Genomic DNA, 12,933 nt, shown 5'->3' with positions numbered 1-12,933 from the left:
GCAAGAAGGAAAGAGGATGAAAATGTTACCAACACTTTAAGAATAAATGGAAACAAAACAAGATTTAATTTTCACTAAAACAGTAACAGATAACAAGCGTGAAAGAAAATAATTTGATAATTAACTAAACAATTTGTATAGAGGTAACCTGATGCAATTATTTATCTTCCTTTTTCTAAACATATTTAGACCGTATTTTTAATGAAACATTATCATCAAAATGTAATAAAAAATTAATAAATTTTGTAATTAACTATTTTAATTTAAAATTAAGTGCTGTAAGTGGCATTAATTTTCTTTTCATTTTCAGTTTTTAGATGCTTAAGTTTCCTTCTTACTTTTTCAGCAAAACATATAAAATATGAAGTAAAAATATCTTTCTTTCCTTCTTGCCCTCTCAAATCATTATGTGAAAATGGACTTATTTTTAAAACCTGAAAAGTGCTTGTGTGCGATGTTATCGTTATGTGAACGTTTAACACGAAACTGAGGGGACTGAAATATTTTTCATGTTAAAAGAATTTCATGTTAAAGGATATTTAAATATATATATATATATATTCAACAAAATGAAGTTTATTAGAGTACATTTCATTTACATAGATATGTATATATGCATGTATTTAATGAAAATCAATAAAACAAAGACATCCACAAGAACTTAATGAAATTTAATACAAAATTTTTAAGTTTTTTGAAAAACAAAACGTTTATTGAGTTTTTAGAAAGTAATTTAACATTTTTCTTTGCATTGTCTTTTTAGCATCAAATTGTTAAGAAATTGTTCAGTGCCATCCATTTTGTTATTCATTTCATCATTGGTATGTGCGTCTAAATAATTGAGCATACTTTTTATGATGTTCCTCATTTCCAATGACGTGGGAACAGGAGCTTAATTATTCATTTCATTTTCGTCATCGGGATCTGCATTAATGATATTTTTTTTAGCTTTGAACAAACTCCAAACTGTCTTTGTCTGCCATAATTGGGGCTGTATACACATTATCATCAACTACTGCAGCAAATTCTTCTGATAATACAGTAAGACAGCCCATTAATACAGAAACTTTCTCAAACATTTCATTAAGTGTCGACTCAGTTTCAATATCCCCCTTCTCCATTTCTTTTGGCGCTAAAGAATCTGATACTTATGACAAAAATAATTTTTATTCATCCTTGGAATCACTGCAGAGTGCAACATATGAAGAGACATGCGCAGAGTGCAACATATGGAGAGACAGAAACATGCAGAATGCAACATATGAACCAAACTCACTGATTTTTACTCACACTGTACTTGTCACTGAATTCCAAAACCAACTGATGAGAGATGAGATGTTTGTGTGGCGTTTGTAGGTGTGGAAGGTGAAAGTAGCTTAGATACACAAAAGTGGCTTGTGTCGCAGGCTATTCTCAGGGTATTTCAAAACCAAGTTAGCCTCTTTTCTATAAAACATGTGAAGCCACCTTTCTTTCATTTCACACCCCGCTTAAATCTCGCCTGCAAGGCCGGTGTTTTCCGTATTTTGTTCATTTCCAGAAAGGATATCTTTTCGGGTTAAGCGATTTTAATTTCATGTTAAAAGAAACAAAATGCGTGAAAATGTATAGTAGTTTGTCGGAGCCGTTGTATTATTTCGTGTTAACCGATATTTCGTCTTAAGCATTTTCGTGTTGAATGTATTTCACTGTATATTTATTTTTCACCACTATATTTTCGACGACAATGTTTTTAGACTGTGAAGTTTTTAACTGCTTTATTTTCGACCATGATATTTTGTACCATGATGTTTTCTCTTTGCTTTTTTTTTCTCCCACGAATGTTTTGTACTATGACGTTTTGGCCTTGCGTTGTTTTCTCTTCGCAATGTTTTCGGCATACACCTTTCAAGTTGTTGCCAGCAAATATTATCTCCCTGTATTATATTTAATGAAATTAAATAGTGAAGAATCTGCATTAATGTATGAATGTTTCTTGCATTATGAAAAAGTAACTGCACATAGAACCATCAAATTTTGAATAATCCACTAGAACATGGGCACCTGGAAGCTCGAATTTGGAATTTGTTTTACTGTCTATTTCATATTTTGTAAAACTGGTTGGATTTTTTTGATTAAAAGACTCAACAATTTCAAAGTGAACAATGGCAACACTATACAGAAGAAAACATTTTTATCTGCAGCACAAGAGATTGCCTTTTGTAAATTTTAAAGATCTTGTATTTTTAAATATTTATAGTCCAAAGTGGCATTAGCCCAAATGCTCTCAAAATGGGTATATGTATGTAATGGGTGGAGTACCTGTTGGTTGTAATATAAAATCTGAAAGCAACTTTGGGTATGTGTCTGTAAATGAAAAAAGTAAAAAGCCTGTATGAGCATAATAACATCTGAAAGTTCTCAGATTGCATTTTTAATATGCACGTTCTAATAAGATTGTACCATAAATCTACTATTGCTAACAACTTTAAAGGTCTTTGAAGCTGTTCTGGTACTATTTCTTTGAGATGGCCTTTATTTTAAAGTGTAGCATTTTTTAGCTCTTACACTGAAAAATAATGACTTTAAAGTCAATAGTGTTGAGGAAATTGGTTGATGCCATAAAGAAACCTTCATTTCAAACAATTTTTATCTGCTTTTAGTTTCTGATGGACATTTTCGCAAGCATACGCAAAACATTCTGTTCTGAAAAAACACAAATTTTAACTTATTGCTTAACTCAAAACATCTGTCTCAGAGTATGATTGAGGAAAATTACTGTTTAGCTTAACAGGAGAGGGATAAACTCAGATGAGGAATCTTAGTGAATCAGCTAAACATGTTTATTCTTTTATGTTTCCTAAACTTTTAAATCACATCACTTTTATCTATAATCTTTATTTTGACAAAATCGTAATATTATGCAGTGAGATCTGTTTAGCATTAGATAAGTGTATGGGATATTTTACTTCATGGAATAAGTTGTCTGTGTTCCAAGTCAGAATTTTAATGCTTTGAATCTCTGATAATAAAATATCATACTAAATAATTTTCCATTCTAAAACACATATTCTATTTAGAAGGCTTGACTGTATTATCTTCTTGTAAGAAATATTTTATTCCCATAACTTGCTAAATATGATTTTCTTTCATTATAACATTTTTAGAAATGATAGTGGATTGAAGATATGTTTTATAATCTGTTAACAAAATTTCGCTGTCTGAATAATTTCATAAAAGTCAAAGATTTAAAATAAATAATTTCATAAAAGTTAAAGCATTCATAAGATTTATGTGGAAGCATTGTGTAATTGCTAATAAATATATTGTAAGGAAACAAATAAGATTTCTGAATCCAGCATTTTTTTATGCTGGATTGTACGGCAGCATTTTTTTTATGAACCTTTTGATGGTTTTCCTATTCTGCTCTCAAAAGTGGAATTTAAAGTAGTCAAATTTTGAATTGTCAGTCATATATTTAATCCTTCTTAAGTGATTCAGTATGTGTTTTTCTAAGTAATGAAGGAAGCATAAATGATTTATTGAATTTATTTTTGAGAATATATGCTTACAAACTCTTTTTTTAGTTAGTTTACAAATGTATTAATGTTCAGGCTTTGAAATGGTAAAAATATCTTTAAAATTTGATGTGTCTGAATATATTTTGTTAATAAGTATTATTATTATTGAGTTGTTCAGTACTTATATTAAATTCAGCTGAATTATATTTAATAATTTCGCAGTAATAGTTATATTATCTAATTTTCTTTTGTAAGTTGGCAGTATGTATCAGGCACTGGAAGTTTACTTGGATCTGTTACATCTAGGAGTTCCTCTGCTGAGCTAAATATGAATGGATTGCAGTCAAATCATAGTTTGTAAGTGCTTTTCTTTGATAAATCCTATGAGAGTCGGAACTGGTTTTAGTTTTGATTGTGTAGCAGAATTTACAAATGTATCACAACAGGTTAGGTAATCCTTTTTTTGGAGGAGGGGAAGATTGGTAAATATAAGTGGAGCAGTAAATTTATCTTTCTGAATGAATGATTTGAATGATTATCTTTAATTATAATAATTTAATTTTTTTTTATTTTATATATCACAAATCCTTTCACTGCGAGTATGAAGAAAGTGACCAGTATTTTCCACAATATGATGGTAGCGAATTTCTTGAAGATAAAAATTCTCTGGAACCATTAGTCTTTGGGAAGTTTCATTTGATCTTGAATTATAATTTTTTTAATTAACTAGTTTGAAGCTTCCTGCATTCTATTTATCTCCACTATTAAAGAATGTACTATGCTCCTCACATTGCAGAAAAACAGCAACACATAGTTACCAAATTTAAAACACACATAGTTCACCCGAACATATGCACATTAAAGCCCAAATTTTGAATTTTTTTTACTTCATATTTTGTATAAATATAATGAATTTTTTATTAATACTCAACAATTTGAAAGTGAGCAATGGCAACATTGTTCAAGATAAAATATTTTTATCTCCAAGGTGTGAGACTTGCCATTCAGCAAAATGTATGATATTAGTCTTTAATTTTATTCTACAAACTGCATTATTTAAAGCAATGTGTTGCCACTGCTTGAAGTAAAATAATTTTTATCTTACCTGTGCCATATTGCCCTTCTTTAAAGCATAGGATATTTAACTTCCAAATTTAATCTTTCTGATATTCACTAACAACACAAACAATTGAAAAGCAATAAACACAGTTCTTAAAAATCTTTTTCCTCCTTTTAAATCATGAAATCATAAGATCACAAGATTTAAATCATCCAATTAGAAATATTAAAAATTTTTAGGAAATAATACAAACTGTATTCATTAAAATCATTATATATGTATTTTTTTCATTTTCATAGTAACTATTTTATGTGGTTGGTGGTGCAAGTCTGTTTGTATGTCTCTTACATTGCAGAAAACTAGCAGCACCTAAAAACACCAAATTTTAGACATACATAATCTTCCACCTGAACAAGTGCACCTTTAAGCCAGAATTTGAGTTTTGAACTTGTTTTTGATTTATTTCATTGTATGAATTTAATGGAGTTTTGATTAACAGACTCAGCAATTTGAAAGCAAGAAGTAGAATCCACTGCCTGAAGTAAAATACAGTTATTTCTATGCTGCAGTGTATTGCCCATTGCACAAAAATAAATCCATATTCAGTGTAGAAGATACCAAATGCCTGTTTATCACAGGTGAGATCAGGGTACGGACACCCGTACGGCTTTCATTGACTATTCGAGTATTGTCCGGATCCCGCAGCTGTCCAGAAAAACATTGCCAAACAGGGGCTGATGTTGGAAGACAGACGTATTACGGATTTTAACAATACCAATGCTTATTATACAATATATAACAATTATAGATACTTTACATCATGAAGTTGTGTTAATATGTTGAATTACCACAGTATTAATGTTCTATATTATATATTAATATATTAATCGTGCACTCGATATATTAATATATACAATACGGTACAAAATCCATAATCCGGACGTCCATTATCCGGAATGATCTATAATCTGGACCTCAAAGCCACAACGTTACGCATGTGCGTAAAGAATGCGCATACATTATGCATGCACTTAAAGAATGAGCGCAATGTATGCATTATGCATGCGCACATTGAATGAAATGTTCAATAAAGTAAACAAATAAATATTAGGCTTTTTTTTTTTTGTAAAATTTGATACCCTTTAGATCATAATTGCTCTTTATTTCGTAAATTACGGTTTCATATTTTTAACTGTATAATTTCTGTATGCCATCTTACCAGATTTAAATTGATGATCCATAATCCGGAAAAACCCCTAATCCGGAATCGCTGAAGTCCCGACGAGTCCGGATTACGGACTTTGTACTGTAATAAAATTTCCTAAACTCTACAGACATATTGAGTAGTATCAGTGCACATTATGGAACTTATAATTATATACAGTATACATTAATAAGATATGCATACATACATTACATTAATACATACATATCATAAAAGACGCATTCGATATACTAATACATTATACATTAATAGTGCACTCTATATTAATACATACAATAATAAAATTACCTAAACTTGACAGGCGTATTGCAGATAGTACCAGTGGCACATTGTGCAACTATATACATTAAGAATACACACATACATTACATTAATACATTATACATAATACATTTTTCATTAATAATGCACTCGATATATTAATACTTACAAAAATAAAAGTTTTTAAACTCTACAGACATATTGCGGAGCAGTAACAGTACAGATTATGCAACTTATAACTATATACTTCATTATACATTAATAATACATGTATACATACATTACATTAATACATACGTGACATAAAATATGCATTCCCTTATTTGATTAGATTGAGTGTTAAACTTATGTATTAACATTACATTAACTGGTATAACAATATTAATGCATATGTAAGAGTTAGGTCTCCTATGGCTGGATGGGACTGTGTTCTGCACTGTAGAGTTCATTGCCTAGCACTTGGAGTTTTAGCATCTTTAGATGTATTTTCCTCTGTATTGAAGGTTGCTTGACCATAAATCTTTTGTAGGCGGCTGTATTTTTAGTTAGTTGGCAGTGTGTGGTGAATGACTGTTGTCTCGCGTAAGTGGACATGATGTCGGATAATGATCAGGATCGTCCATGCCTCCGCATACACAGACGTTTTTAGTTGTTAAGTGTCCATCATAAAAGTAACTGGGAAATGGTCCTTGTCCAGTTACGAAGAACATTATATGCAGGTCTGATATTAACCTGTCTGGACTGACCCTGTGGAAGAACTCGTACGTGTGTCTGCCCTGTGGGATGAAATCTCAGTTCTCTTGGCAGTGAATTACAGCATCCTTCCACCTTGTCCTTTTAATGCTACTTTTAGGGAGCAGCACTTCTATTTGTTGCTCATCTAGGTTCTGCACTGTCTCTTTTGCTAGTAAATCCACCTCCTCATTTCCCTGGTGCCCAAAATGAGCTTTAATCTAGGAGTGGAGATGCCGACAATCTGCCTCTCAGGAGTGCTTCGATTTCTGCAAAAAGTGATCTGGGATGAAAAGGATTCCTTATTGCACAGATGGCCAATTGTTTGTAAGTGCATTAAAAATTTTGGCTGTTAGCGGCTGCATAAGACAGCGCTTGTTTCAAGGCTGCTGCTTTTGCCTGGGAAACAGAGTTGTTTCCCTTCAGGTTCCATTTCCATGTTGTCCCTTGCCTCTTGGCGATGAAGCTGCACCCCACCTGGTTGTCAAGCTTCAAGCCATCTGTGTAAATGCATACTTCTAAGTTATCCTCTCTGCCGGCGATGTAGTCAGTATGCGCATGCACTCCTCTGCCATATTTTGCGGGAGGAACTAGTCTTACTGTTCTTTTTTCTTCAGTGTGTGCAGGGATATAAGGCTGCCCTCTATACGATGACTGCTGTCTTAATAAAGTCACTTATGTTATTGCAGCCTCTTGTTCCGCTTTGGTGCAGAGAGGCATTATGCCCGCAAGCACTGTTGCCGCCATCGTTTCGGTTGTGCAGTATGCCTTTGTTATGGAAAGTGTATATGGTCTTTGTATGATACTTGGGAGTTTCAATTTCCTGGAGGTCATTGGAGTTGCCCAGACTGCTGCTGTGTAGGTTTCTACTTTTTTAATTACCGTGCATTACAGGATCTTCAAGATATGCGGTTAGAAACCCCAATCTGCTCCTTGCATCCTCTTTAGATGTTTGGCGATAGCGTGGGGCTTCAGTCTCAACCCCTTTGGGTACTAGATCCAGGTAAGTTTCTCATCTATCATGAGTCCCAGAAGCCTCAGTTCTTTTATTCTTTTTATTGTGTTCTCCTTGAGTTTTATCACTGGATTTTGGATGATCGTCTGCCACGGCTTTTGGATTACGAGGTATTTTGATTTTGTGTTCGAGATGGTAAGGAGCTAGCACTTTATAAATTGTCAAAGAATTCGATTGTTTCATTGTTGTTACACTGAAGCTCATCATGCATTCTTCCACAGACTACGAATATGGCGTCATCTGCAAATGCTACCACTTTGGTGTGATTTGCATTAAGTATTGAACTAAATGTGACATTCCAAAGGTCCGGCTCTGCGCAGGACCTCTGGAGACAGCCTCTGTTCTGCATCTTCTTGATGACACCTCTATCATGCATTTCCACGAAGGTGCGGTCCGTTAGATAACTCTTCCACACCTGTAGCGGATTGTTTGGGGTTTGTGCATCATAAAGGGCCTCCATGATGGCCGGCCACCATAATGCTCTTTTAGCCTTCTTAGCGGCTCAGGATTTTAGATCCGTCATGAAACCCAATATTTAAACAGCATTGAGTTTGTATAATTACTTATTTTAGTCTGTGTTTTCATAAACTTAAATTCATCAAGATGATATTTACATTATTAAAGAAAGTAAGAAAGAAAAATATCTTAAATTATAAGCTAATACAGTCAAAAGTTGTTAATCCAGACTCATCGGGACTTCGGCGATTCCAGATTATCGATTTTTCCGGATTATAGATCATCAGTTTAAATCTCGTAAGATGGCATGCAGAAATTATAAAATTAAAAATATGAAACCGTAATTTATGAAATAAAGAACAATTATGATCTAAAGGGTATCAAAATTTACAAAAAAAAAAAAAAAAAAAAAAAAAAAAAAGCTTAATGTTTATTTGTTTACTTTATTAAACATTTCTTTCAATGTAAGTTGTTTAAGTTGCTTCGTTTTATGTGATAATACTTTCTCTTTAATTCTATAAACAGACATAATTTCTTGTTCAGTTACAAAGTTCCCCTGTTCAAGTCCCGTTAATTGCTGTGCCGAGAATACCGACTAACTTGTCAATCGAAATTTTTTCGTTTTCACTAACCTCTCTGTCACATTCTTCATGTCTTTATCCATTTTTTGCAGCAATTCCACTTTTTGTTTGTTGGACATCGAACCATACTTTCGTTTTCTAGATCCTTTGGAAGTTCCAGCATCGGAAATTCTATTTGACATAATCGAAAGTTTACTTTTATAAAATTGCTCTTACAGTCTGCAAAAAATAATAAGCGGGATCCAATTCGAAGATTAAGAATAATGCAATCATTAACATTAACTGAAATAGATAATTAGATAATTTTAGCATACACCGTCCGTTATACATTAAACGCGCAGGCGAAAACGTATTCTGCACTTGCGCACACGCGTATGCACAGTAGTCAAGGTATTACGCGCACGTGTAAAACGCCTGTGTGCATGTGCAGAAAGTTTTTAGCTTTGAGGTCCGGATTATAGATCATTCCGGATTATGGGTGTCCTAATTAATGACTTTTGACTGTATATGCCAAGTAGCAAAACTTCTGATGACTGGATAAAGCCAGTCATAACACCCAGAGGGTTAAGGTCCTGACTTAGAACTGCCACATAGACCACATAGACTTATTGTCCAGGAAATCTGGTCCTGCGACTTTCCACCTTGGGAGAATTTTTATCACCGCACTGATCTCGAGTTGCGTAAATGGAACATCATTTCTCGTTTCAGTATGCAAGTGGTATGTCGTGTTTTCTGCGAGTGATTGTCCTGAAAGACAGCATCGAGGATTGTCTTCAACTTTTCTGCCGTGGTGCTGTTGTATTCTGCTGTATTTCTTGCACTATTTGAGCTTTGTGGATATGCTTGAGGCTGTGGAGTAGAGAAAACTTTGTTTGTTGCAATTTTATGGAGGATTCCATAAGGCTCTTTATTTTGCATGCAGGAGTTTCTCCAGTTTTTTAGCTTCGCTTTGAGGATCACTTGTTTGCAGGCTGCTTACTCTTTATTATAAATAATGCTGATTGCCTTTCTTCTGTCTTGATCCCTTTCAGCTTTCATCTTCTTTCATAGAGCTTTGGTTTTACTCCTTTGAACCTTAAGTTCTTTGGTCCACCAGTTGGCAGCATGGAGGGCCTTGGACATTTTGAGTTGGAATGTAGCATCACACACGCATTGGAGCTGCCTTACTATATGACGTGTAATCTGGTCTATGGTGTTGGTATTATGACAATCCGCTAGTTCTTGTTCTATTCAAATAAGAACTTCACGAGCTTTTTTCAGTAAAGACTTTCAGTTTGCTTCTCGTGAGTCTGTATCTTTTGATACAGTACTTAGCATGTATTTACTTAGCTTACTTAGTACTGGCGAGGCTATTCCTCCATTTGAGCTGGATCAGGAAATGCGCTATGCATACCAACAGCCTGGCTCGTTGCCCATATTTAGAGACAAATTTTTTACTCATACTTTCCTCGTATCTCAAATTTCTCATATGGAGAGGTGCTCGTATATTGGGTTTCCAGTGTATTTTGTGATTTTTGTCACTTGAATGTATTGTAGTTGATATTTGAGAAAATAGCCAGTTCTCCCAAATCCAGATGTAGTATTTAAATTAAAAGTGAATAATTAAAACAGAAACAAATAATATATTTCATGGTGAACTGTGCAAATTTTTTAGGCTTCTGTTTTCTTAGGTTATGTTTCAGTATGTGAAAAAAGTTTGTAAATAAACAAAGGTATCAGTTAGATCAAACAATAGAAAAAATGTTGATTTTTTTTTTATAACTGAATATGGCAAAACACCTTAAGGTTTTCAGATGCCTTTGCAGACAATTTTCTAAGTTATATATATATATATATTGCATATGGGAAAAACAAAAGATACCCAACCCATGCAGCCAGTCTGTTTACCAGGATCTAAGCCTGGGTTAAACAATCAAATGTTTAGTAGTCTTATCCTCTTAGTCACTCCTAGGCATTTGAACGGAATATGTAGTAGTACTGACTATTTGTTTTTAATTTACTTATTATAACAATTATTACGAGTAATTTTTGTTTTAGAAATCAAGAAAATGGAAATGTGGCCAGTTGCTCAGCAAGTGTACAAGAAAGAGCTGAAAAACTATTATCCATACACAATCTAATTAACTCTGTTTATAGAAAAGTCATAGAGAGCAAAGATAGTTCATATAGTGAACGGTCAAGCTACTTTCCATGGCGTAGATGACATGAAAATGTCCTATTGCTTGTTAGTGTTAAGTGTTTTATCCTGATCTTCATATAAATCTGCATTTCTGGTTAATTTAAAGCAAAAAGCACCAGTTTTTTTTTTTTCTTTATGACTGTTATTGTATGAAGTAGTAAAAGATTTTACATGCATGTCTTTTTTATATTTTGTGTCACAGAATTTTGATTTTCTTTTATTAATTCAGTTTTATATAAAAATTAAAGTGTTCTAAATTTTGCATTACATTGTATGTATGTGATAATAAAAAATAATAACATTGAATTGCAATTCGATGTAAGTAATATGTATCTACTAAAAGCTTTATTATGAGTGAGAGTTTCTGAAACTTTTTCTTCATTTGAATCTCGCCCCCCCCTCCCAATCAAGCTTAAGTTTTGAAGTTGTAAATTGATTTTGGTTATTTTATCTCAGTTGTCTTTTTTTTTTTCTTTCTTTTTTCTACATTTTTCCGTAAGCAAGGATGGAAAAATTGAGGATAATTATTTATTTAGAATTTCTTTTCTTATATTATTTATTTGTTGCTTTGGTGATTTGGAAGAAATTGTAGACTGTAATTTTTTAATGGTCATTGTTCTAGATGTGCTGTGATAGATAACAAAGGTGATTTTTTTAAAATCTTTTTCTCTCTCTCTCTTTTTTTTTTTTTTAAATATACACGTATATGTCTGATTGTTACTACAGTGTGTATTTTTAAAATTCAATGTACAATTAACAGATTAAAAAAACATGTTTTGATTGTACTATTTAATGCCATATATAGTTGTAAACATGAAAAATGATAATTTATTTGAGTTATTTGTTGTAAATTTCAAAATAAAGACTTAAATAATTTTATTTAATAATATTTTAATAGTTTTGAACTGTGGACTTAATAGTTCCCAGTGGATCTTTCTTTGAATTCTAAGTTGAGGTGTAAAACTATATACAACCTTGAAATAAAGTTTTAAAATCTTTATTTATACACACACATCACTGCCATTTTTTGATATACTTCATATGAATGTTTGCTACTCATCTTGTAAATGCTGAAGTCTTGTGCTTGCAAAATTTGCCATTTAGATGTGAGCACTAAGGAAGGTAATTTTTTTGTTATGAAGACTTGAAAAATTTATTTTTATACATGTTGAAATTTGTCCTGGATTAAGAAATTTTATTATTTTTTATATTGCTTTATAATTACATACTGATGTGACATTTTATTCAGATTTAGCTTAAGTAGTTATGCAAATCCGTTTTATAGTACTATCATTATTTCTAAATTTCTTTTATTGTTAAAGATTTGCATTTCTCTACTTAATTTTTTAAAAATATTTAAATTGTTTTTTGATTTCTCCATAAAATTAAAATTATGTTTTGATATTTAAAAAAAATTAATTTTAGTTATTGTAATAATATTGCTCTTGAATACTGTTTAAAATAAAAGTAAAAATCTTCTAAAAAGTATCTTTTAGTGCTCAGTGTATTATAAAAGCATTTTTTCATATATTTATATAGATTTCGATTTAAAATTGTGTGTAAAAATGAAATCAAATAATAAAAAAATTTGGATATAATATGCTGTTTAAGATATTTGATCTATGTGGCTTCTATCTGCACTAACTGCAGCTTTGCATTTCCTATGTAAATCATGATGCCTTAGGTGGTTAAAAGTCATAAGTTGCTGTGTAGAAATGACTCCAAAGGCCTTTTACAGAAATAACTTTAACCCTTTCCGGCATGCTACCTTTTAAAGTTGGAATTTCAATTTAAAAAAAGGCAGGCCTAGAGGAGTACACAAGAAAATTTTGTGAAGATAGCATTTATCGTTTTATACGGGCACATTGATTGAATAGAGCTTCGAAAAGAGTACTGAAATGAGCATTGCTGGGAAGCGCGTAAA

At 32.2% G+C, this 12,933-nt stretch overlaps 1 protein-coding gene across 1 annotated transcript in view; it reads left to right on the top strand.

Moving 5' to 3' along the window:
* Positions 1–12,607, top strand: part of LOC118187983 (phosphatidylinositol-3,5-bisphosphate 3-phosphatase MTMR14-like) — a 100,044-nt gene extending 87,437 nt beyond the window's left edge. The window contains exons 18-19 of the mRNA XM_035358296.2: positions 3,756–3,857; positions 10,868–12,607. Coding sequence (XP_035214187.1) covers positions 3,756–3,857; positions 10,868–11,033 — 268 coding nt within the window. The 3' untranslated portion in view covers positions 11,034–12,607. The remainder of the gene's footprint in view (positions 1–3,755; positions 3,858–10,867) is intronic.
* The last annotated feature ends 326 nt before the right edge of the window (positions 12,608–12,933 follow it).

This window comes from Stegodyphus dumicola, chromosome 5 (genome assembly GCF_044657685.1).
Source record: "Stegodyphus dumicola isolate Sdum_Otavi_A_Nest chromosome 5, ASM4465768v1".
NCBI classification, from domain to species: domain Eukaryota; kingdom Metazoa; phylum Arthropoda; class Arachnida; order Araneae; family Eresidae; genus Stegodyphus; species Stegodyphus dumicola.
This window is presented reverse-complemented; position numbering and strand designations above follow the sequence as displayed.